The following is a 27,646-nucleotide window of genomic DNA, read 5'->3' as shown; positions in this document are numbered from 1 at the left end:
CACTGTTCGTTAACACAACCAACAACTGAACATTTTAGGTAATCAGCTTGAAGTTTAGACATATTTTCAGTTTTTACTACAACCACTGCTGCTGACAAACAATTATGTCGTACTCGGAGAAATGTTTGTTTGAAGTCTTGCCCTTATATGTGCAAATGTTGTGATGTAACGAGTTATAAAATGTTAGAAATTAAGAGGGAACTGAAACAGGTTATAGAAATCCACTCGATTTTTGCTAGAATCAACATAAAGATAATTTTGCAGCACCTGGAGGGTTCAAATTCAAACTTTTTGAACTATTAGGGTCCAAATACAAAAATAAATGTACCAAAGACTAATAAAAGTGGGTTTAGCAAAATATGACCCCTTTAAACACCGACAACTCTGTGTAAAAGTGTGGTTATCTTTTATCGTCTTTATAGTTATTTGGTATTTCCGATCTGTTTCTCAACATACTTCATTAATTACTCCGGAGTTGAAAATATCACCAAAGAAACTGAGATTATTGTTATTTCCTGTCACTGTAGACTCCTCTCAAATCTGGTTTTGTAAAACAAACCTCATGTCAGACGAAGAGAAATGATTTAACCCAAATATAAAGAGTGGCAAATGCAGACTGCTTCAGGCTACATGTAACCTAATCTCCCTTAAATGGTGGGTGATGAGAGGGGTGCTGGTTTGGGCAGGGTCGAAGTTCAAGCACGTGTGGGATGCAAAGTCAACAGCACAGTATTTTAAGGCTGATGTTCTCAGAAATGGCACTATTTATACCAAATTACAGCATGCACCTCAGCTCGCGAACGTGCAGTCGGTTTTCAGTTGCCAGAAGCATTGATTTGGAAACACTCTTCCAATCAACATCAACATCTGTGCAGAGTTACAGCTAAGCAAAGTAAGCACCGGGTGCCTCCGTCGCAGTGTTTTGAATGTGGGGTTGAAATTATAGCCTTTGCTTCAGTGTGTGATTAGCTGCTGTATGTGAGGATGTCAGTCAGCCTCCAACCCGTGGAGGGAAGGGCTGCTAATTGAAATGACATGTGAGAAAGACGCAGTGACAACACAGCGATAATGAGGCTCCTCTTTAAGCTCCACTATAGAAAACTTTATATGTATTACTGTGCGTGTGTGTCTGTGTTTTCGCCCATATACGTGTGCACATACATATCAAGTTACAAATTACACCCAGATAATAGAGTGATGGCCTAGGATCAAATCCCTCTTAAATGTTTTCTCCCCCTTTCTGTTTTCCAACTGTCTGAACAAATAAAAAAGAATATACGTGACTACATTATCCACTCCTCTGACATTCACCACAGGCATTTCATATATTTCCCTGTCATAAGCAATAACTCCTCCGTTCTGTTTTGACAAAGAACTTCTCTCTTACCCTGATAAAGATTGTTTCCTATTTACCCATTAAGCCCAGCAGGCACACACAACAAAAGACCCTGAAGGAAAAATCCACGCCCACATATGATTTTACAGTCATTCATTGTCTATCTGTGGGGATCAGTGAATTCCTGGACCTAATTTGTGGTTTGGTTTTGTAATTTTCGCTCTCTGTTTTCTTCAACTTGCTTGTCTCTTTGCTGCTTTGTTCTTCAGAGTTCAGTTCTGCACAGAGGATGAACTGAGCTGGAGGGATGATATCAACACGACCGACAAAACCCAAACAAGAAGATAACATGCCTCCCTTAAATTATATGTCATGGGCCTGTGCTGCATATTGCAAAAGTTTCTACTGCAACATCATAAGCACATGGATATCAGATGTGGATATTGAAAAGCAGCATAAATAATGAACATGAGTGCATTTCTGCAAAAATGGCACCAAACTGGATGTGTATTTTTTGTCATTTCCTGCTTATACTTGTAAATAAGGTGAAAGTGTTGATTTGACAATATGCCATCGATATTGCACTACATGACTCGTCCACATGTGGCACAAACAAAAACTAGTTTATTACTACTTTAAAACAGCTCTCAAACATTTTATGACTGGTAAAGGTAGTAGAAAATGACTAAATATGCAAATAATAAATAAATCTATGTATGGTTTGTGTGGTATTGTATGACATTGTGCTGATTATACAGCCAAAAAATCAATCTGATTACAAACTGTCAACGATCACATTACAAATTAGAAAGAAAAACTAGGGTTTATAATGTTTCAGTATGAAAAGTGGTACAAATAAATGGGTCAAAATGTGTTTGAGGTTGTATTGCTTAGTCAGTTACAGGTTTAGTCAAACAAAATTCTTTTAGTCAGTGTCCAGTGTCAAGTTTACTTTTTGACTCCACTGCCTTTTTGCAATGTAGCATCAACTACATATATTCAGGATTCAAACAAAAACAAGTATTTTGAAGAGTTAACGTCAATCTCTGAGAAACTGCAAGAATGTTAACACTATTTTGACCAAAAAAAGAAAATAATCAAAGAAATGATTTGGAATGAAAATAATCATTGGGTGTAGGTTGGCGTCCATTTTTGCAGTAATGTTATTTTCTTTATGAAGCAAACACAGTCAGACCTTAGGATTACCTTGACCTCTTTCTAACAACCATCCCATTGATCCGTGGCCCTTCTCTTACTTAGGTCTGCTGTCGACTAAACGCTGCTTCAAATGTCAGAGCCATGAGCTCATACATACGCTTAGGTCTTCAGATAAGTATTCTGTGTAGAGCTTCGTTCCCAAAATCTTGGGTTGAAAAGAGGCCTCTGTGTGGACATCTATCACCCACATACCACAAGAAAACACCTGCATACCACCTACGTAACACCTCCATAATACTGAAGAACCTCCACACCACCTCCAGAACACAGAAAAGATGTGTGTTTTAGATGAAAAGGATCTGCTGGATGACCTTTTCAAAAGCTTTATCATGAGCGTTCACTGTTGTGCTCTGCTGACCACAGTAAACTCTGAGAAGAATCTAAACAGCCACAGAGGCGTCAGGAATTACATTTCCGCAGTTGTTTACCCTTTCCAAAACATATTTCTAACCACGCTGTCACAACAAAGCAAGCAAAAATGTGTGTCAGCCTGATGCAAGAGAGAAGAATGGTATTAGTTACAAAAGAAAAGTTGGTGCTGTTCTGCAAGATGTGAAGTGATGAAATGTAAACATGATATGATAACGTACACATTATCACTACAATTTTTACCCTTATTCCAAGTCCATTAATGGAAATAATGGGTGAAAATACTGAATTTTAATGCCTTTTACTATAGAGGAAAATGTGTTTAAGTTTAACAACCAACGCTCTTCTCGTTCCTACTCTTTTCTTGAGTTGTGATAGTGAAGTAAAGTGAAAAGGTGTACAGATGGAAAAATGAGCCTTAATCTTGTCTTAAGTCAAACAGTATGTAATGGTTTCTGCTTTAAAACAGCTGGATCTACAGGAGAGCAGAGTGGAGTCTGAATCTGGCTTTGCATCGCTCAGTGTGCTCCTTCACACAAAAAGGACATGGAGTTCAAACATGCAACTAGTGCTTTCACAATGGTATCTGCAAAAAAAAAAAAAAAAAAAAAAAAAAAAACTGAGGCACTAAACAAGGTCTCACTAAAGTTCATCAGAGCTCAGAGACATGGACAGTGTAGACACTGTAGTGGACACACTGACATAAAGTAGAGAACAATGAGTTAAAATGAAACATGTTGGAAAAATGAGGGTCACTTACTTCTAGGAGGTTTTCTTCCTTTCAAACCATTTGTTCAGAGATGGTAACGGATTATTCCAGTGAGAGTCAGACGGCTGGACGTTAAGATCCGAGCCCTTCTCTCTCTGCTCGTGTACTCGCTGTTGCCTTCCGCAGGACTCACTGGGCTGATGTAAGACACCCCTGCACGAAGGAAAAAAAGAAGAGAGGGAGACGAGAAGAGGAAAAAGAGAGAGAGAGAGAGAAAGAGAGAGAGAGAAGCAGAAAAAACCCAGCACATTCTGTGGATTCTTGGGAGCGTGCCAAAGTCCCAGAATTCCACATGCCACACATAAGGTTTCAATTAAGGCTGAATCCAACGCTCAATCAGAAATCCTTCTTCCTCCTGAAAAGAGCCTTTCTTTTGACAGCTAGAGGCTGAAGCTACTATGAGTCAAGGTTAACGTTTGTGCTGCTGTTTCTGAATTTATGCTTTTTGTCAGTTCGATCACAAACTTAGAAACATTATGACCTGTTGCTGTTCTGGGGTTTTCTATTCAGTTGAGTTCAGTGCAGTTCTAACAACTGCATAGTATAAACTTCAGTATACAATTATTAAGTAAGACTGACTAAGTTTTTAAATTCACACCGAACTTATAGACCTACACTGTGGTGATGAATCCACACCATCATTACTACATCATAACAGTACTAGTACTGAACTGAAGAAGTAGAAGACACACATATAATGGCAGTAAAAGGGTCAATATATAATTGAGGGACTTTTGAAGTCCATGGGATATATCTTGCATACATCTTTATTAAAAGTAAAAAAATAAATAAATGTTTTTTTTTTTGTTCATTATGATCATGTCTTTAAAAGCTCCATATTATTTAATTACGGAAACAATCACTTATTAATAAATAATAAATAAATGATTAGATATACTAAAATGTCAACTAAATAACGTCTGAATTTAATAACAACCACCTTCTAATTATCTAAACAATAATAAAATGAGCTTATTATTAAAAGGTTTTGATTGTGTTCTTTTTATTAAGTTGAGATAATCATGACAGATATTTCTTTTTGGCAATACATCACATTTTATATGGAAAATAACAAATTGTATCTGTATCTGAGAAATTACTTTCAACTAAGTTACCTATTACAAAAACATCTCTCAAGGAAGTGTGTTAATTCCAAATCACATGACCTGCTCCCCATGATCTCATTTCCTCCTGAAGAAAACACTGGCAAGACTCCAAGGTATGTTCTTTCTCCTCTTTCTTAGTTATTTAATATAAAGTAGAATGTGAGTCAAGTGTGTATTTATGGCACTCGTATGTCAACAATGATACTACAATATCTTTATAAATAAATTTAAATTTAAATTTTACTCAGTTGTACATATGATATTTTATCATTCTGTAAAAATGCCATGTGGTGTTATGGTTATGTTGATTTTAGGCCTGTAAACAGCAAAAATGTCAACTATAACTGTCAACTATGTTATCCTTAAAAGATAACTCAAAAAGTCCCTCAGTTATATATTGACCCATAACACCTATTGGCATGGTATTTAAATATAGGGTCAGTCCTTGAGGGTCTCATTGGGGGCCTCCTGAGTGGCAACCTCCAATTTACATTAGATTTTAGAGCTATGTCCTAGTAAACATTGTACTGAATTTCAGCCTTATATCTTCAACAGTTTTTGAGATATTGGGGCTATAATGGGATGTGACACTGATTTTTACTGTAAAAACACATGGTCCAGAAACTTCAAAAAATCGTTACTGTTCAGCTGTTCTTGTTAAATACATGAGATCTTCAGGAGTTTTTCTAAGATGCAAGATGTCCTTAACTTCTCTAAATGAAGACCTGTTGTTTATTTGCCATATTATAGACTGATGAAAACTGCAAAGATACGTTTTGTTTGTGCTTCAGAGCAATTTTTTGCACAGTGTATTGACACACTGAAGCACACCAGATCTGTAAAAATTTTGGTAGATAATTCCCATGATGTAGTGCTATTGTGGAAGTATTTCTCTACAAGAAAAGAAATGTAATAATTTATGAGGCAGATAAATGATAAAAATCCTTTCACACCTATTTTTCTAAAATTTAAAACTCATGTAGGACCAGGTCTACCATAAAAATCATTAATCTGCATTAATATAATGCAATATGATGTTGGTATTTTTAACCAAAATGTATTATATTATATATTTATTAGGGTATCAATTAATTCATCATTTACCTCTTTTAAATATTGTAAAGATCATTCATACCCAAATTACATCAGTTGACCGGCAGACTAAGCTTCCATCAAGAAAATAGTGAAGCTACAAGGCTAACTTTTTTCTGCACCACTTGTTTTTACAGTAAAAATCAGTGTCACATTCCACTTTAAAAGACCCAATATCTCAAAAAACAAAGATATAAAGCATAAATTTAGTGTGGTGTTTACTAGGACTCATATAATTATTTTGGCAAAGTATGAAGCAAATCAGAGATGGTCACTGGGGAACATTTTCTGAAATCTGGTAATTTGTTGTGGATTTACCCTGTTAAATATTGAATGAAGACAATAAATTGTAATGAAAATCATAGATGACGTTCGGTCTTGGGGAAAATGTGCTGAGATTAGATCGTAGTGACACAGATTATGTGAAAATTTGCTGTCATTTTATACATTAATTTTACATGCCATGACAGCTTGAGGATGTTTAGCCATCACAATCTGTAAGTCAATAAAATCAGTGCATTAACACTGCAGTCTTACTGTCCCTAATGTTGGAACCAGACGTATAAAAGTATGAGGGAGAGGTTTCTTCTGATTACTTTATTCTGTCTTATATTTGATGATGTGACCTTCAGCCCTCTGACTAAAGAAAGTGGTCATTGGAAATTCAAGTGTCATTTAATCAACTGTAACTTTTTAACAGAAAGAAAGCTGCACTTGCCCCAAAACACTCAATTTCTGGATGAACTCTATCACAGTTTAATACAGAAATGTTTTTTAAACACATCAGGGACCAACACATGTTGTGTTGCCCCTAATGGTGCTGTCTCTCACATCATAATCCAGTAAAGGAGCTGAGAGTGAGAGAAGTGAGTCAAAAGAGCCACAAAGAATATTTCCTGACTGGCTGCAGCAGTGTTGCATGCTCTGGCCCATCTAAAACATAAACCATGTGCTGGAAAATCTGATTCAAGACACCAGGGGCTATAATGCAAAAAACACACCCTGCAGACACAGAGCAGTGAAACTCACACATATTCTCGGGAAGTTTTGTGCACTCGTTTGTCCAAAAATGTGGAGACAGATTAAATGTTTTTATGGACAAACACTCGTACACATGTTGACTGTATGCATGCATGGAATCACACACAAAGGCATTCACGAGGGTTTCCTTGTAGGAAAGTGTCTTTAATAAAGATGATAGAAATTATAGCATTTCTTAAAGCTGAATCAGATTTATTCTTTCATGATTACAAGCAGAAAAAAGCAGACATCATAAATACCCCCCAGTCCTTGATTACATGCTAGTAAGAAAAAGTCCTTCTGATTATTTCAACAATGTTGTATAGAAAGATAAAATGACTAGATGGTAATTCCCACCTATAGAGCATCTATCAATACAAAAATAAGTCTCGTAAGCAAAATAAATAGATGCGCCTGAAGACAGGGATTTTCTCCTTCATCTCATGCTATGTTCAAGTGCTCGTCAAAACAAATGTGAAGTAAGTGTGGCATCGATATACGAAGCAAAGAAACTTGGCGCTGAAAAGTAAACGGTACACTTCATCTTACTCGTTCATTCATTTTGAATGTGACTTCTTTCATAAACACATGAACACCTGACAGTGTTATTGCACAGCGGTGACGTCACAGCTTTTTTTCCCCAGCAAACGTTGAGAGACAAAGTGAGCGTGGTCTTTGGATTCTCTCTCCCCATCTCTCTCTCCCTCCCTTCATCCCTGCAGAATTTTCTAAATTCCGTTCTTCACTAGTTGGTGGACTCCTTTCTCATCGATCATCAGAGTCGGATGAAACTCTTGTCCCTTCACCAACTCCTCCAGACCCTTAAAGATGTGTATGACACCAACAGATCAGCATTAGACAGTGTATATACTGTATACTTACACAGACAGTAAAATGACTGCAAACATCCTTCATCTAAACCAAGGCTTCCATCTTATTTCTAACCATGAAGTTTTAGTCATCATTCAAGAACAATATACAATATGCAATGGCAGACTGTGGAAGATGTACTTGTTTTAACTCCTATATTTGGTTAAGGTTCATTAGCTTACAAGCACGAGCTACATAATAATAACAATAATAATAATAATTATTATTATTATTATTATTGGCAGAGATGAGATTTGAGGCCATATTGTGTCCAGGGCTCATCAATGACAATAACAGGGCTCCTACAGGTTCCTACAAGTTAAATTTATTTCATTTCATTTTCATTTCATTTCACAGCCTTTTTCACAGGCATACTGGCAAAAATTGACTCCTAGTGACTCCTAAAATTTAGGAAAATGTATTTATTTACTCCAACGCTTTGATACCCATTGTTCCAAGTTGAACTGATTTCTTGCACAAGGTGCAGCGAGCTTCAAACCCATTCCCCTCCACTCGTGTCAACCACGTCGAGAATGATCTTTTCTCCAACTGGACATTATCAAATTTGCACTTCCTCATGCTTACTTTTCACTTTAAGTTCCCAAAGTCAGTTTTCTTGGGCGACGCACACGTGACTAACGACTGCACGTGTGTATGGCTGAAAGTTCTGTGATCATTTCTCACCGGGGGCTGCAGAGTTAACAATAATTGGTTCCTAATTTCAATATAACTTGTCAAGTTGGATTGGGTGGAACTGAGTAGACCAACGTTACTTTCTTTGCAGCTTGGATATTTTCCAGACACGTTTAAACACAATACAGCGAACAAGTTTATGGCAACATAACTGAAGACCTACCATATTAAATGTAATATGTTTTAAAGACTATTTTAAGGTATTAAATGCAGATTTGTAAATTCGAGACTTTTTAAGACCCCACTGGAACCCTGAATAAGTCTGTGTCCATTGTGGCTCATCAGTGAAGAAAAAAAAGTCCTGTTGATTTATTTTGCCAGGAGACAATGACATATGCAATGTCACAGAAACATTATCTTAAAAGTGGCAGAAAAACACAAATGTCACATCTAAATCTTAACGTGCTTGGAGGTTAAAGTGCATGTTGATTTCCAAATTTTGGTGATAAACAGTACTATGCAAAAAACCTTAATTCACTTTTTGCTTTGTTGTCTTTGCAGGGTTGTAGTGAGCAGATATATTTATTTTTCAGTCTTTTCTTCAGACACAAGAAAATACAGGAAATATGTGCACAGCTTTAAGACACACAAAAAAAATCTGAACTACAGTGTCTATAATTTAAAGTTAATAATCAGTGTGAGTCAGTCTGTTCCAATGACAAAAACTAACCCACACAATATGAAAAAATTTGACAAGTTGAATAAAACCTGAAGTAAAACACTAGTACTAGTGCAGTCAAACTCATTGTCTCTACAAATAGTTCCAGCCATGTTAAGAACAGAGTTACACTAAATACTGAACGGTTGGCTTCAAAGATGTTTTTCCCACAATCTTTTGTTTAATTGTTGTAAATATTTTCTGTATATCTTGGCTGTATCTTAATGCATAGACTGAGAAATGCACATGTGTGGCCATTACAAGTTTGACAAAATAGCAAATCTAATGGTGACCTGAGACTTTTGCACAGTATTATATCAACATCAGTGCATTTATTTACAAGGCAGAACTACAAAATAAGTATCAGTAGAATCAAATATGGCCAAAAATGTTATCACTATAAAATGTACAATCAGTTAATATTGATAATTATCATAATAAATATTAATTCTTTACTTCTTTCAAGTTTAAAGGCTGATTTTTAGGCCTGACTAATGAAACCAGAAAGTTATTTGTGGTTTTGAACTATTATTTATGGGCAGAACATGACAAACACACAAGTAGAAATCTAGAACATTCAAAATGGTCATTATTAAAATATGAACGAGTAAAATCAAGTAAAAAAAAAAAAAAAAAAAATGCAATGAATTCATTTGTAAACAGTTGAAAATAGATCCTCAAAACAAAAGAAAAATGTATATTGTGATAATGATAAATGCTGTAATATTTATCTGTATTTTATCACCCAGTTCTAATATTAGCACAAACCTCTAGTTAATCTTTTCCATTTTAAATGCAATGAAAGTGAAGTATGTTAATTATGCTACTGCACTGGTAGATTATTTCACTTGTTTCTAGCCTGTATCTTCTCAAATCAAGTAGTTCTCTTTTGCAGTGTAGGACCAGAATAACATCTGGAGTTTCCATTTGGTACATTAGACCTCCTTACCTCTCCCCCGTAGGACACCAGTGGTGAGATCTCGCATTTGATTGGCAGGTCTGTGCCGTCCTTCAGGCTGTGTTTGAGAAAGGACACATTCAGGAAAACAGAAGCAGAATGAGCGATTGTCTCGTGGGAAAGAAGGTGGATGGTAGCTGGGAGAAGCAGCTGGAAATCCTTGACACAGCTGATCTTCTACTGCGGCTTGTGATTAGAGTTCAAAGACAGAGAATCTCAAAGACAACCAGTGATTAGTCCCGTGATATACGTCCTCTAGAAGAAAACAGATGAATGACTGGTAATGTGCTTTTACACCTGGAGGAACCATCTGTCTGCCACATTGCCATCACTCAATTTGTTTATTTCTAGATAATCATTAAAGACAGTCACTAACCACACATAATCAGGCGTTTCAGGTGGACCGCTGGGTAGCGTCCACTCCGCACCAATCTGCATTATGTGACCGGAAAGACATAAAATCATTATGGGAGAAGCGCACCCTTTAGAGCTGCACAGCCTGAATAACATTTATGAGCGCCATAAATGTTATTGAGGCACATTTTCTCATTAAAAACAGCCAAGTGAACTTAATGGCAAGCTAGCAAGCAAAGAGATATGAAAACGGCTATCACATGTACAAATCAACAGGTTCATCATCTACTGCTGAGGCGTCACTTTTGAAAAAAAAAAGTGTGACTGGTCCCCGTTACCCAGCATGCAATACATTTTATGCATTAGTAGCTGAGGAGAGGAGAGAATGATCTGTCAACAGGTCATTAAGTCTGTACATCATCTGCCCAGGATGCTAAGAGGACTGTGTTTTTCAGTCGTCTTAACTGATCCTTGCTGTCGTTTCCTTCATTGCGACTGATGTAGAAACAGAAGAATGTCTACTGGCAGGCAGATTTTTTTTCCATTTGCATCCTTCTTTTCAGTGGCAGTGAAGGAAAGTGGACATAGTGGATCAGAAGTCACGTTATAAGTGTTAACACTTCTGAGCAGGAGTGGAAAAAAGCCAAAACCCCATCACCATGCACTCAGTACTGCAGGGGGATAATTACTTTCTGCTGCCATCATCTGTGACACTGCCTGCTGCTCCGTCTCTGGAAACATTGCATGGGATACACAGGAGTGAGACCAAGCATGAGAGAAGGGGAGGTGAGAGTGTGACGCTAAGAGAATATAATGTCTGTAAAACAATTTAAAAGAGCCAACGCGTATACCGTATGTCCCAAAGAAAATTACAATCAGACTTTCTGCATTGATAACTTTCAAAATAATTAAACAATCTAAATGCTAGTTCAGGGTATGAAACTATAACTTGTTACCTACATCTTGCAGAAAATCTCATTTAATTTGGTTCAGCGGTCACAGAGAAATGTGGATCTTTGTAAAGCATGTCATGGGTTTGCTTCTTCCAAGTTTGGCACTTGGATGCTCTTGGCATCCATATGAACAAAAATATTTTGCTCACAACTGACAGGGCGAAAAACAAATGAATTCAAATTCTGTGCATAATATTATATCAGTGGTGTGTACTCATGTGAGGTTTTGTTGTTACCTCTGCCAGGAGGTCTGCGCTCTCCCAGTGCTTTTCTTGTTGAAAGATGTATTGATCTCACAATTACCATTTTGCATTTGTTCCTTAGGAAGCTAACATCTGTTGGCAAGCATTTCACTTTGATTCTTACCTATCCACTGCAAAAGAAAAGAAACAAGCAGTCACTTTTGCAAAAGAAATATTTTTGTAAAAGAACACATTGAACAACTTCATATTTGTAAGGCATGAACACAATGGACAATGCGTCTCCTTACAAAACTCGGAGGGAAGGGACTTCTGACATGCTTTACAAAGATCCCCATTTCTCCATGACCACTGAAGCAAATCGAATGGGGTTTTCTGCAAGATGTAGGTAATAAGTTACAGTTTCATGCCCTGAAATTGCATTTTGATTGATTCACAATTTTTTAAGTTATCATTGCAGAAAGTCCAATTGTAATTTTTTTGGGACATACGGTAGTGTGTACACAAACGTGGAGAGTTTCAGGCATCAGAGAACGACCTTGACAACCTTGTGCTGTGTCTGTTGGTGTCAAAAAGGGACATCCCATGCACTGTGCTCACACTGGTTGTGGTCACCTGGGTATGGCGGGGACTCGTGTGCCGTTCTCGTCGATAAAGTGGCCCCCTGCGTTGAGGACCCAGCGGTGATGGAGCGACATCAGGGCGTGTCTGGCTGTGGTGGGCGTGTCTTTACCATCCTGACTGTCTGCGTTCTTCAGTGGGGAGAACTCGTCCTCTCTCAGCACCTCGTACACAACAAAGGTCCTGAAAAAAAACACACGCAGGCACTGAATATCAATATTTGAATGTTCAGAGTGTAAGATTTAGTGGTGTCTGTTTGCCTCAGCGTCCCCTAGAGAAGCCACTAAAACTGAAGATGTGAGAGATGTTTGACAGGGCTAATCTTTGGTTTGTCTGTTCTGGATGATTTAGAAATGGGATATTAATATTATTATAGTCCACACTCAGATATAGAATGTAAGGGTAATGCACCTTGATAACAAAATTAAGAGGTAAATTCTGTCCAGAGCTACTACAGACACATGGCAGCACAACATGGTTGACTCTACAGATGGTACCTACTCCCTCTGTAAATATAAGCAGGTTATCCTAATGCCCCATCCAAATGTAATACAGATAGACAGTTTCCAAAGTGAGCATTTCTTTTTTGTTTTTCATGATTGTGAGCATCCATCTGAACAGTGAAAAGACCCACACACTGAGAAATTAGAAAACAATGGCCTCACACCCTAATTCGCGTTTGCTTATTTTTGCTTTGTGTAAAGAACAAACACGAGAAACATTAAACGTACATGTCAGTATAAGAAAGTCAGTTAAAAAAAAAAGGAAAATCAATTCAACAACTAGCCCCCTGATCTGCTGCAGAATTCAATTGGTTTGTGCCCCAACCAGGTTTCACGCAAAGTGGTGGATTGGTGTATAAATAAATAAATAAACCCCTGTATTAGAGTTCACATCCAAACTTGATTATTTTAGAGTATAATCAATCACAAATGATACATGAAATACGTCCACTAATTTGAACTAAAGCCACATTTGCTCATTTTCATATTATATACTAAACTAATTGGGTCTTTCCATGACACTTGGTTTATTTTAGTATCTGGCACTTTGCCAGCTTTTTTAGACCCAATATTAAAAGAGAAATTTAGACATATTTCCCCCCAGGATGTACCTATTGATGACCTCAGATAAACGCAAAAACAATTATACTGTTACTCTGAGCCATCCCAAAATCAAGGAATTTTTAATAAAATACTGGGGCCAAAAATAGGACCAAAACTGGGACAGGAAAAGCTACCTAGGTGACTTTTATCTAGAAAACATGGCTGTAAATGGTCTTATATACCACTGTAAATAAAGACACTGTGTTAAATTTGATAATCGTAGTGGTTTTTCTGATCCAGACATGTGGGTTTTTCATGAAACGTCAGTCTCATTCCAGGTTTCGTGTGTAGCCCATCGTGTCCACTTACATTATATGCAGAACTTTTAGGTACCAGTTTCATAGAAGCACCCAAATATCTTTTACAATTTTTCCAACCTTTATAAGATGAACTGAATAATGACAAAAGCAAATATACATCAATATTTTCCACACAGTTTGATATAATATGGTGCGTATGATCTAGGCCAAGCAAACAAACTAAAACCCTTCTTTTAAGGTTCTGGGCCCTTCTAGCTGCTAAAACTGGTCGTTCATTCCCTGTTACAGATGCCAAGTATGGACACAACTGCAGTCCATCTCCTCAGTAACAGCACAAACTTTTTCTAATCCTGTTTTGACATAAAATGAATAAACCCCAAAGGAAGCTGGCCGTGTCTATAGTGTTTTTCCATCAGTCAATCATTACAGGAATCCTTTCATTAGATGTAAAGTTCTATTAGTAGTGGCATGACTCAGAGCTGATGTCATGTAACACTGGAGGAGGTGAAATGAAGGAACAGCTCGTAAAACCTCCATCCTCCTGCAGAGCACTTGGCAGGCCTGGTCTACTGGACCAGACCTCGGAGCAACGGCATCCGAATGGTGGATAGGGATCACGGCTGGAAAAAGGGGTTTGCTCATGCATGGAAGGACAGATCAAGGACCAGCTGAAACCTCTGAGTGGAAAGACCTGCCAGATGAACATATGCAATCCAGCCACTTCTCTAAGAGCTCACAGAATACTCTTTGTATTATTATTCCTTCAGCAGCTTTGTATACACCTTTTCATTTTGGATGGAGGACGTCTGCTCATGCTGGTGCACTTACCGGTGCCCTCCTGAAAAACTGATATTCACCAAGGTTATTATTACACTTAAAAGGGGTCATATTTTGCTAAACTCCCTTTTATTAGTCATTGGTACATTTATTTGTGTATTTGGACCCTAATAGTTCAAAAACTTTGAATGTGAACCCTCCAGGTGCTGCAAAGTTATCTTTATATTCATTCCGGCAAAAATCGAGTGGATTTCTACAACCTGTTTTAATTCCTGCCCAATTTGTTACGTTTTATAACTTGTTACATCACGACATTTCCACATATAAGGTCAAGACTTCCATCGAACATTTCTCTGAGTACGACATAATTGTTTATCAGTAGTAGTGGTTGTAGTCCTTACTGAAAATATGTCCAAACTTTGAGCCGATTACCTAAAATGTTCAGTTGTTGGTTGTATTAACAAGCACAAGTAGCTGAACGGGACAGAGCAGCACAGTTAACAACCTGGAGGGGGTGGGACATGAAGTGGCTCATGTGCATTTAAAGGACCAGCGCTCAAAACGACCTTTCTGGTGTCATTACTCAGAAATAGGGTTGAAGATGGGCCTATGGAGTTTAATTAATGAAGAATTCAACTGTAAAAGCATAGCATTTACAGTTTATGTAGACCACAGGGAAATGTTTTAAAATGCATAATTCTGTTTAAAAAAGCAAAATGTCATTCCTTTAAAGTAAACTAAACCTACATTTTCACAGGGGTAGCGTAACCTATGGACCACTGGTGATTTGGAAATTAATACCCTGCATCTTTTCACACAGGATATGCAACGTCTGCTTTTTACTTGAATTTACTGATATGTTTGTATGATTCTGTTGCCAAGAAGTGGCACTCACTTGAAGATAATGGGTGAAATGTAGAAAAATACTCCTGACTGTAGTTGGCATACATGTTAATATTCATTACTGGCGTTATACTTCTACATGATGTTCTGAATTTACACCCAAAACAGTTTTTAAACTGGAATTTATCGTCACCAGTGCTGCCTTTACAGTCCTCAATGAGGAAACTGGCAGACAAATTGTGTAAAGGAGATCAAAAATACTGCAAATCAATCTGAAACAAGACGTTGATTTGTAATGTATTCCATGCATAGGGTAGGTAACTTGTAATGGAATTTTTACTTTACAAATTACATACATGGCAGATTTGCATAGGCTTACCTCCGTAGTTATTACAAATAACCAGAGGTTCACAGGTAAACAGGGTTTCTAAATCTAGAACTAGCAGTAATTTTCCAAAACCTTAAAAAAAAAAAACAAAAAAAACTGTCACAACAAAAATTATCCATCCATCTATTGTCTTCCACTTATCTGGGGCTGGGTCACGGGGGCAACAGTCTAAGCAGGGATGCCCAGACTTCCCTCCCCCCACACACCTCCTCTAGCTCTTCCGGGGGGACCCCAAGGTGTTCCCAGGCCAGCAGAGAGACATAATCTCTCCAGTGTGTCCTAGGTCTTTCCTGAAGTCTCTTCCTGGTGAGACATGCCCGGAACACCTCCCCAGGAAGGCGTCCAGGAGGCATTTGAAACAGATGCCCGAGCCACCTCAGCTGGCCCCTCTCGATGTGGAGGAGCAGCGGGTCTACTCCGAGCTCCTCTCTGGTGACTGAGCTCCTCACCCTATCCCTAAGGGTGCGCCCAACCATCCTACGGAGGAAGCTCACTTCAACCGCTTGTATCCAGGATCTTGTCCTTTCGGTCATGACCCAAAGCTCATAACCATAGACCAACAAAAACTATGATAATGCATAATATTCTAATGCAAGTAAAACTTGTACCAAATGCTGTTTTGTTTTTATTTTCCCCATGTTAATGATAAACTGTGCACAAGAGGAAAGTTGTGCTGGACAGAACGGGAGCTTTTAATTCACTGAACCTGCAAAACTCAAACTAACACTATGTTCCAATATAAAGTCGACTAAAAAGAGTCAGTTTCTCATAATAAAACAGTGGTTAGCACAAATAGGTTAAAAGGCGATGCTAAACCACTCATGAGTGTGAATATGAGAGTGAATGGCTGTCCATCTCTAAATGTCAACCGTGCAATAAACCATGTCCAAGGTTCAGTACCTGCCTTCACTCAGTGTCCGCTGGTATAGGCTCAAGCCCCCATGACCCTCCAGAGAATTAAGCAGTCACAGAAAATGAATAAATAAATGAATGACACTAAAGCTACTTATGCACTTAAAGGTGGGGTATGAAATCTTAGAAAAACAATTCAAGCAAGCTACATTTTGAAAATACTCAATTCAAAAGTTCAAACCCCTTTCTTCAGACATCCTCCCGAAGCCACGCCTCCAGAGAACTGGCATGCACAATGCTTGTTCTCAAGGGTTCATGAGTGCTGCACAGCAACAATTCACCTGGCTCCAGCAGCCCCGGCTCAGGCTCCGATCCATGCATACCTCATTCAGTCTCCTCCAACACCTCCACTCTTACAGAACAGCCCCAGTTCATACCTATCTGTCTAACGTTACATTTCCTAGTGATTTACGTTAGTGACAAAACAGTTTGCCAGTGAACTTTCCATCCTAATATAACTAATATAGCCAAGCTCTAGCTCTGGCTTCATTACCTGAACAAGTGCTCCAAACCTCTGAGAGCGCACGATTCATGCACGAAGAGGAGTACGCGCAGAGGGGGGAGGGACAAATGGCCGTTGAGTTTGATAGACAGATCACCGTTCAATCATTTTGATTGGGCGCTCAAAATGATTAGATGGTGTTTTTTCAGTCCTGTCCGTTCCACAGGTGACTACATTTTTTTATTTTTGTGTTAGAGCCTTTAATGAACTGGTTGTAATCGGGGTGTGAAGGGGATTTTAAGCAATATAGTAAAAAATGTTCCAGGAAAACATCTTGCACCCCACCTTTAAGCCTAAACCTGAAGCATATTGAAAGACATACAGGAGACTACTTACTTGGCAAACTGGAAGATGTCAAAGACGAACTTTTCCATTTTAATCCCATTTGGTTTGTCTGGTTTGATTAGCTGACCATGTGAATCCACATATGGGATCTTCTTTTGTGCCACATGGTGCTGCAGCTGTGGCTCATGTTTCCTAATAGATGAACAGGAAAACAGGATGTTGGTTCTGTGTTGCACCTAGTGGTGAGCTACAGTTACTTATTGAAACCTAAAGTCTAACACTCCATGGAGGACCTGGAGTGCATGTGCCTTACTGTACAATGTCTTTGAGGAAGGAAAAACTGAAGAAGTGATTGGCCACGTTCCCTGCATTGAACATCAGTCGCCCGTCAGAGCTGCGTTTCTCAGCCGTTGCCAGGGTGATCTCGCTGTACTCCACCACCTGATAAAACCCATCCACCTTGCAGACCACACCCACTGCCTCTGTTGGGTTGGTTTTCTCCACCACCTGCAAACAAAGCAAAGTAAAACATTTTTGTCTGTGAGACACAGTGGAGCTGCGTATCGCCACTGATGTCCTGAATTTCACTGAACTGACTGAATTTCGCTTCACAAGGTTCTAATTAGACACAATTAGACTCAGTTCAATATAGATCCAGTTAAGGGTATTGAATTTCCAATTCCATTTTGGATGGATATGAAATAGATTATTAGATATGTAATAAAATAATTTGTTCAAAAAGCCCTCTAACTTGGTGAATTATTGAACACATTACTACTTACATCACCAAAATGCTTCCTTTAAAGGAGGGATATTTTGCTTTTTTTTAAAAATGGAATTATGTATTTTAAAACATTTCCTTGTGGTCTACATAAACTGTAAATGCTATGCTTGGGTCTGAATTCTTCATTAATTCAACTCCACAGGTCCATCTTCAACCTTATTTCTGAGTAATGACACCAGAAAGGTCATTTTGAACTCTGGCCCTTTAAATCCAAATGAGTCACTTCACACCCCACCTCCTTCAGGTTGTTGACTGTGCTTTCTGTCCATTTCAGCCATTGTGTTCGTTAATACAACTGAACATTTTAGGTAATTGGCTCAAAGTTTGGACATATTTTCAGTATGGACTACAATTGCTGCTGCTGACAAACAATTATGTCGTACTCAGAGAAATGTTCATTGGCAGTCTTGACCTTATATGTGCAAATGTCGTAATGTAACTAGTTTTAGACGTAACAAACTAAGCAGGAATTAAAATGGGTTGTAGTAATCCACTCGATTTTTGCTAAAATTAATATAAAGATAGCTTTGCAGCACTTGAAGGGTTCAAATTCAAACTTTTTGAACTGTTAGGGTCAGAATACACAAATGAATGTACCAAAGACTAATAAAAGTGGGTTTAGCAAAATATGAGCCCTTTAACACAAAGGTGAATAAAAGGGTTAAAAGTCAAGCTTTCGTCAACAGGAAAATACATATTAAGAAAATCAATCTTAGGATTTTATAGGCCGGAGCGATTTTAATCAGACAATTCACTTTATAAACCCACTGGAATAGAAAACCTCAAGTATTCAAGTATTAAATTGACAGTTTTAATTGTGTAATATCCTGGAAAAGTAATAAATATATCCTTAATGTTCCCCTTTCAACACATCTTCCATATCATAGTGTTATTCTTCCACATAGCAGAGTGGCATAGTTGATTGGAACCACAATTAACTTACAAATATACACTGTGTAACTAAAACCATCAGCTGGTTAATGAGCCAAATACCACAGACGCCTGGGATGACTGGTTTGGAACAAAGCTCATCAGACAGATTGAAAATATTTAAGGTGGTGGTGGCATCTTAAAACTTCAAAACCAGCTAAATTTAGGCTATTTTGTTACTAGAATAAGGTTCACAAACTTAAATAGTGGAGTAAAGTGTGTTTGGTTTTATACAGGCAGTGAATAACAGTCTGAAGTGAGTGAAAAAACCCTCTCCCCATCTGCTGGTTCCTAATGACAGACTGGAGTCCTGATGAGGGGGTTGGTGAAAGGGGTGGGGGCAGCGAAGCCACATGAAGTGCAGTGGAGTTAGTAATTTATGACGGGAGGGTGGGACTCCGCTCTGATCTGATCCTTCCATCTCTGCTCCACCGCAAAACTCATAATGTCAAACAGGAGTGGGGTCTGGATGATCTTCAGTTCCACACAGTTAAATATTTCACCCTGTTCTCTGATAGGTGGAAAATATACACAGCATGATGAAATTTATTTCTGTGTGGAAAGAACATGCCAAGACACGGTCAGTTTGAGTCGGTGAGAAAGACCTCAGTTAATATGCCGTATAAAAGACAGACATATATGCATATTTAGAGGTGATCTAAGAAGACGTGCCAGAAAAAAGAGAAGTAAGATGAGATTAAAATAGTTTAGACTTGATTTTATTTTATTTTTTTTTTATGACATGGCAACAAGGTTTAGTCACAGAAGTTGTGATAAGTTAATCATATCCTATTACACAAGGAGGAGATATCAGACGTCACAGAGTAATTAGACCAACTTCCTCTGCATATGAAGCATTAGTGACTGTGTTGGCAACTCAAATATTTTGAAATTTTGTAAGTCTGTTCTCTCTTTTTCATTATTTGGATCAACAATATTAGCAACTAAGTGGAAAATACTTGCAAACAGTTTTACAAGAACAGGCCAACAGGTTTAACAACAGTTAGAGGTCCAATGTAAATGGTATAAATGCTTTTTTAATCCAAAATTGGATTGGATTCTCCCTCACACTGAGGCCATTGTTAATGCTACATATCAAAAGGAAGCAACATTCACTTTTCCCCTTACAGCTTCAGTAGGAGAGTAAAAACACACGGCCTAAACCATTCTTCACAGGTTCGGCAGCCAGATGGCAAAGGATGCTACTGCGTTTCTGATCAAATACAAACATGAGCCAACAAGAACTATAAGTACAGCACTTGTATTTAAATGGTGATTTAAAGTGTGTCTTTCTCTTGGTTCAAAGTGAGATGGAGTTTTAGTTTTGTATAGACAAAATCCTCCAAAAGCTAAAGACAAAACTGAACCGACTGGTTTTATCAACACATTGTGCTTTCTTAACTACTTCCAAACTGACTGACTGGCTCTGTAAGACTACGTCGACTGTATGTGTAAACAAAAATATCTGGATTAGAAACTAATTTCAACATGTTAAAAAAAATTAAGGCTGTTTATTGGTTTGCATTTCTGATTTTTTTTTAACTGCACTGTTTCAGAAGAAAATGATGAAGGAAAAATACTGTCATCTCTACATAAGAGTCATGTCATCTGAGATCATGGCCGAACTGCAGGGAAATTCTGGGTTCAAGCCCTCAAATTTCCTAGAAAGCCATGATGAGGAGAGGAAACTATGTGTCCTACATCCCCACCAGGTGGTGAGTTGAAGTCAGTGCAGCTGCTTGGAGACTTACATTTGTAATGTAACAATTGATCGCATAGCTTTTAACCCACTGGCAACCAAAACCATCCACTGATCTAAACTGTTTAATCCCTGTTGATCCACTAATTCTATCAATCCATGTAAATAATTAGTGCAAAATACTGTTTGTTATCTTTCCGTGGTCATCAGATATGACCCATTTGGACAATCAGAGGTTCAATACTGAACATGGAAACATCATCTTCTACAACACTGATTCACCAGTAAAACCCATGGAATTGGATCAATGACAGTTAATGGAGACACTGGGTTTATGTTCAGTTAATAATATCTTCACTGAAAAAATAACTTTTTCTTCTGTTTTCTCTGTTTTGATATAATAACATTGAATTTACTCTGAGTTTTTATGAGTATCTAAATAAAATATAGGAAATAAAATATAGGAAAATACATGATTTACAGTGAAAAATGCAAAATACAGAGGATAATATTATAATAAGTGGTGATAAATCACTTAAAAAAAGGTTAAAAAGAGAGAAAAATTAATTTGGGAACTGTCATAAAAGTAGCGCTAGCATCTTTATGGGTTAATGTTAGTACAACACAACCAAAGTAAACATGCAAAATTAGTCATTTTCGGGACAACATGGTATGAAAAATAAACTACACCGATCACCACATTGGGTCACATTTAATTAAGTAGTATCATTTTGCTGCTCATGTTAATTGTATAAAGTGCAGAGGCAAAAATAGCACATATCAGTGTTAGAAAAACTCTTATAGTCATATCTTGGCCTGGTCTGAGTACAATATCTGGTGCTCCCATCTTTCCAATATTATTACTTCCTGGTCTGATAAAGGCACATCTGAGCTTATCATGTCTCAGGTCAGAGGGATCATATCAAAAAAATTTATAACAAGAAAAGTGATAAACCCGCTGCCTTCATTGTGCTAATTTCACTTTCCATTCACAACATATTGTCAAAATTATGAGAAGTTCAGTCAGCGGTAAAAGAAGTCTTCATGCATACCTGAGTTTAAATAATAACGGAGGTGTTCATTCTTTTGTTTGCTTTTCTCTTTGCAGTGTGTCTTTGCCAAGTAACAGGATGGCAACACAAAGATGTTTTCTTAATCACATAATATTCACAAAATTCATAATACAAGAGTATGAATTTGGAAGATTTGACTATGAGTTTAACTCCAGTCTTCCATACAGGAATGTATATGTTAGTGTGTGACATATACTAAACAGGTTGATAAAAACAGGGATAGACCATACCTTAGCACCACAGTCTGCTTTCTTCCCTACACAGAAGCCAATAAAGGAGGGGTCTGCAACTTTAACCAGAATGTTGTCTACACAGTACACATGGATGAACTGAATGCCCCTTTGCTCCATGTCCTCCATGATGCCCTGGTTCCCCAAGGCTCTGTAAAGACCTCCATTCCCATCTGAAACACAAAGGTACAAACACAATCATTTGAGATGCACGGACTCCACTTGGCAGGTGGGAGACACTGACCCAAAAAAACCCAAAATTAAACTGAATGATTCAAAATCTACATACCCGGGGCCATGGAGAGTTTGCCTTTGTTCTCCAGGATGATCTTGCCCTGGTAGTCCATGGCAGGTAGCATGCCCTGCTGGAAGAAGATGACGTTTTTCTTGTCCAAACCAAAGTAGCTGTGCCGTGAGAAGAATTCCATAGTGGATTCCATTGTCCTGCCACTGGTCATGATGTACCTGAAGGCAACACAGAAAGATGCACAATTTAATTTCCACTCCTTTGGAACCTTTTACTAAAATGGACACATTTAAAACCTCTTAACATCCACCAGATCACCGGCAACACACTTTAGGGTTAAGGATAAATATGATGTAGTTTAGTGCTTCAGTCACATGTTCACTACAGAAACTAGAGGATGCTCCATTTTAAATGGAGCTTAAAAATATTCATATTGCATTTATAGTTCTATTAAAGTCTAAGTGTAGCTTATGGTTATGGTCTGCAGAGAAAGGTTGATGTTAAAAGGTTGTAAAACACATCTAATGAAAAAGATCTTAGAAAAAGACCTTTAAGTAAGATGTCAGTTTGTTACCATCCAGGAATAAAGACTGTTACTTGACGGCAAAGTACAAAAGCTGACGCCTTCCAGAGACATAAAGTTACATATATGACAGAAAATAAAAAGGTAACAACTTCCTTACAGAATCTAATTATTTCACTGTGCTGATTCTTACATAACCTTCAGTAACTACCCTGTTATAAAAAAATTTTGTACACTCCACAGGGAACTAATCCTTTTCCTGGAACACAACGCTCTTGACTGAGTGTCCTTAGATACAGACCGTCATTTGACCCACTTCACGCAAAGAGAAAATACTGCTTTTTTTTTAACACAAATAAAATGCCATTAATCTATTAGATCATGTTTCTTTTTTTTCAGACACACTAAATAAAATACTTTGTCAAGATGTCTTACCAGGGAATACAGCACTTAGTTTTATGCTTTTGCTCAGCCAACTCTTGCAGCTTCAAAATGCGTTCGGCCTGAATCTGAAAGAGGGTTTTGTGGGATGGCAGTCCTACATCGTACATGCCTTTAGGGTAAGAGACCCCCAGTCTGGTTCCCTGGCCTCCAGCCAGCAGCAGAGCAGCCACTTTGCTTTGAGAGATGCATTGCAAACCTGAAGAGGGACACAGTAAAAAATTTAATAAGCACTGTTTCTTAGCCTATTTTATATAATTTCTGTCCTAAAATGTTTATTTAAGATAATGAACACATCTGGGTCTATTTTCTAATATGATAGTGTGTCATATTGTTTTACCATCACAATATCTAATCTGTAGTAATGGTCATAGACCATCTTAGATAAATAATAACAAGCCTAATGATAAAACGGGTAAATAAATTTTATGAAGCTGTCATATTGCGTTTTATGCCCGCAGGACTCTGGTAATGTAATAAGATAAATTAGCACAGACCTACGGTCTAATAACCTTGCCCAAGTCTATGACTGCCTTTCATGGTGTGGTTCATTGTTTATAACTGTTCCAATTAATCTTACATAAACTGCAACTATCTGACTTGATATGTAACACTGCTTCTACTTGTCTAAATATCAGGAGACAAGGTTCATGCCAGTGAACTGGGCAGGGCCTGCTAGACTTTGACTAGTCTCCCAAACATGCAAACACACACACACACACGCACACACACATTACCACACCCTGCACAATGACTTGGTCCTGACAGAAGAGAGTGACCTCATAAATGAGGGTCAAGCACCAAACCCTGTTTACGTCAGGGCCGAATCAAAACCAGATGTTCGGGTGCTGCCCCCCTCCCCTCCACTGTCAGTTCAGACCCCCACTGCAACATGGATGACGCAAAACATAATGAACAACACAGGCTAGCCCACTCATATGTCAAACCATTGCACATGGAGGCTGGGACTGACGATAGTTTGTGAATTTATAAAACCACACAGCTAGCAAAGAGGGAGTTCCTGATATTTCTTAACTAAGGCTTTACAATGGGACATTACATGAGGTTAATTAAAAGGGGCTGCTTTTGATTAAGATAGAAGTTAACCATCTGAAAACATGACATGCAGCACCTGAGTTCCCATGTGATGCTTTAATCCCGTCCAGTCTTTCCTGTCTATTAGCAGGAAAAAGTAACTCTCTTCTGTTTGGAGGCCATCACTTCATATATGAAAGCTGATGCACCGTAAAACTTAATTGCCAGGGTTCATTTCCTTATGTCTGGATGACAACAAACCTGTGTTAACATGGCAAGTCCTTCTGATGACTAATAATTGCTTGAATGTTTCATTACATAGCAACTGGGCCAATAAACTCCAGTATCACTGGAATGATTCTTCCTTGTTTCATTATATGATCAAACAAATGTGTATATGTGAAATCTCAGGTGGTAAGTGTTTACCTCCTAGCTCCCAGTCTTTGAGACACTCTCTGTCTCTTGTCACACTACCAAGAACCTCCCGGGGCACGGGCTCCATGCGAGCATCCATCTTCTCATCTTTGTTGCTGCTGGACATCTCCATAGCATTCTTGAAGAACCCATTGATCTCCTGAAAGTCCATCCCCTGGAGGTCAAGAGTCAGTTCTGCCTGTGCCTCAGGGTTCAGCTCATCCCAGAAGTGCAGGAGGTGAGATTGGCCAGCCTCAGCCAGTCTCTGGGAAAGTCCACTGGTGCTACGATCCATGGCTGAAGAAGCTTTTGATGAACTTTTCCACACTGAAACAGATATCAGATTTCATTAAGGATATGTATACATACATTTGTGGAAGTGCACATATATATTTCAATCTGTCTTAACAGCTTTACCTAAATGTCTCTTTAAACTCTACATTAATTAAAGGATGATGACAGTCATTAAAGATTAAGGCACAAACCCACATCAGGTTGGGCTCTTTGCAGTGGGTGGTGGATCTTCCGTAGAAATGTCACGTAATGTGCCAACAATCCTGTGTGATTCAGGTAAGACTGGCTCTATTCTAAGGAACACTCTGCCCAGTTACCACTTCAGTCATGAACAGGAACTGTAAAACCTTGAATGAAGTCAGTCCCGGAATGTGTTGTTTTATCTGAACCCACACCCTGACAGACCTGCCTGATGGACCAGGAAATCATCGCACTGCTGGAGCTTGTGACTGGGATGCTGTAAGCTTCAGGATCACACTTCGGTACAATTATTTAAACGACTAAACATAGGATTCATAAGGAAAACAGCTAAGAATGTCAATAAACCTCAGTTATTTGACGTGTTTTAGCTTGACCTCTTCTCTGTGGTTCTGAAGTTGCCTCATCAACAGACACCGACACTGCCCTATGTGAAACTATTAGCATAGCTTTATGAAAACATCTATCTATAACTAAGTAAACTCTTCTCTTCATAATCTGTCCTTAACGCCGTGGGCTCCGGTTATCAGTCATTGTGTTAGCTGCTGTCTTCAACTGCCCACGAGTGGCAACCACCGGCAACTGCCCGGGTTCACTGGAGACCCACAGACACACAGCTAGCTTAAAATAAGAAGCGACTAGCTGAGAAGAAACATAAAGGTTAGTATCATTATTATTATTATTATCATTATAAAGGAGACATGAGACTCTCACCTCTGAGTGCAGCTCCTTTCGGTCTTACAGCATTAATGCCAGCAGACTGTAGCACTAGTGTCAACGGACGCCTCCCCCCAGGACGACACCTCCTATGACGTCATGTTGACGTGGCAATAGTGGCACAGAATGCTGCATTCAGGTGCTGCTCGTAAAGTTAACACTCATCGTTCGCTATCAGTTACAGCAGGGGCCACATTCAACCCAATTTGACCTCCAGTGGGCCGGATCAGTCAAATAATAGCATAATAAGCTATAAATAATGACTTCGTTTTAATGCAAAAAAACAAAACATTAAATTATGAAAATAGTTACTTTTATAAACTTTCCAAACCTGAAAAAACTGAAATTTCTTAAGAAAAATAAGTGCAATTTTAACAATATTATGCCTCAACTCATCATTTCTACATGTGCATTATGGATCAGATCTACAAAGACACTAAACACTTAGTAAGAGGCAGAAAAATTGTTAAAATTGTGCTTAATTTTCTTTAGACATTTCAAGTTGTTCATATTTGTTCAGGTTATTCACATTTTATTGTTACAGGGTAGTTTGTAAATGTAAATATTTTCATAACTTAATGTTATTTTTTGCACTAAAACAAAGACAAAAAATTGAAGTTTGTATTATTTATAGGCATAACGTTTTGTTTTGTTTTGTTTTTTTTCACACTAAAAAGAGAAGAAAATATGGAGTCATTGACTTTTTGTAGGTTATTATGCTGTTATTATTTTACTGTAGATCATATTGGTCTATATGTGGAACCTGAACTAAAATGAGTTCAACAGCCTGGACAGAGGAATTTTTTGCACTTTACAAATTTATCCCACGGGCTGCATTGGAACCTTTGTTTGAGACCGCATGTTTGAGACCCCTGAATTACAGTAATTCTGTTTAACCCTCATGAATCGCTCTAGTTTACTACTCTCTGGGGACCCTCGAACCAAAAATATAAATGCACAGAAAGTGCTAGAAACTAAACATACAACAGTATTATTGTTCTGTTAAATAATCTTCCTCAGTGGTTCCCAACCTTTTTTGGTTCGTGACCCCATTTTAGCATCACAAATTTCTGGTGACCCCAGACATTCAAAACAGAGACATTTTGTTTGCTAAAATTAATTTGACCTTGATCATGTAGTAGTTTGCAAATAGATCTCACAAATAAATGTGAATTTTAGACGACATTTAGGCTACATAATGTATGTTGTTATGGATGGAGGCAAGAAAAGCCAGGTGTAGATTACTGCACAAAGTGAGATTTTTATTTTCCTTGGTCAGGATATGTACAGTCAGTCCAGCTTGTATTTACAAGGCTGACAATTAATACTGAACAAACAATAACTCAAACTATGAATTATGAAAGAGCTGCAGCATCTGAAACCGACCACAATGAACATTTGAAAGATAAACAGTACCACAGTGCTTCAGTTTTAGAGTTTGTCATGTCTTTTATGTATTGTGATTGTCTCTCTCAACTTACCATATATTTTTTATTGGTAAGTTTTTTTTTTGTTTTGTTTTGTTTTTTTCATCAATTATGAGAAATTTCAGGTGATCCCATTTGAATTCCAGGTGACCCCATGTGGGGTCCCAACTTCTGATGACTCTGCAGTGGTTGGGTGTATTAGAGATGGACGGGAGGAGGAGGACAGGACACTGATCGCAGACTTTGTGGGGTGGTCCCAGGCTAACTACCTGTATTAAGATTGACAAGATCATGTAGTTTTCAAGCATTTAATTTTAAAAATAGGGAATTTGTTGGAGCTAAGT

The 27,646-nt window shown here is 38.1% G+C and overlaps 2 protein-coding genes across 7 annotated transcripts in view; both read right to left on the bottom strand.

Annotated features, from left to right (window-relative positions):
• Nucleotides 1–3,833, bottom strand: part of ddr2a (discoidin domain receptor tyrosine kinase 2a) — a 44,205-nt gene extending 40,372 nt beyond the window's left edge. For all 5 annotated transcript variants that reach the window (XM_030132288.1, XM_030132289.1, XM_030132290.1 and 2 more), the window contains exon 1: nucleotides 3,684–3,833. The gene's annotated coding sequence lies outside the window, so the exon portion shown is untranslated. The remainder of the gene's footprint in view (nucleotides 1–3,683) is intronic.
• A 3,217-nt stretch (nucleotides 3,834–7,050) lies between these two features.
• uap1 (UDP-N-acetylglucosamine pyrophosphorylase 1) lies at nucleotides 7,051–25,961 on the bottom strand. Of its 2 annotated transcripts, XM_030132306.1 has the most exons (11): nucleotides 25,873–25,961; nucleotides 24,679–24,993; nucleotides 23,212–23,416; nucleotides 22,296–22,471; nucleotides 22,007–22,179; nucleotides 17,604–17,797; nucleotides 17,342–17,482; nucleotides 12,212–12,400; nucleotides 11,133–11,174; nucleotides 10,081–10,147; nucleotides 7,051–7,731 (listed from the first exon to the last, which is right to left on the bottom strand). In XM_030132306.1, the coding sequence occupies exons 2-11, from the start codon at nucleotides 24,959–24,961 to the stop codon at nucleotides 7,639–7,641; spliced, it is 1,563 nt and encodes a 520-aa protein (XP_029988166.1). In that variant the 5' UTR covers nucleotides 24,962–24,993; nucleotides 25,873–25,961; the 3' UTR covers nucleotides 7,051–7,638. The 2 variants fall into 2 exon arrangements, with proteins under 2 accessions (XP_029988166.1, XP_029988167.1); XM_030132307.1 differs by lacking the exon at nucleotides 11,133–11,174.
• Nucleotides 25,962–27,646: the final 1,685 nt, after the last annotated feature.

The sequence above is a fragment of the Sphaeramia orbicularis genome, chromosome 4 (genome assembly GCF_902148855.1).
Source record: "Sphaeramia orbicularis chromosome 4, fSphaOr1.1, whole genome shotgun sequence".
In the NCBI taxonomy this organism is placed as follows: Eukaryota; Metazoa; Chordata; class Actinopteri; order Kurtiformes; family Apogonidae; genus Sphaeramia; species Sphaeramia orbicularis.
This window is presented reverse-complemented; position numbering and strand designations above follow the sequence as displayed.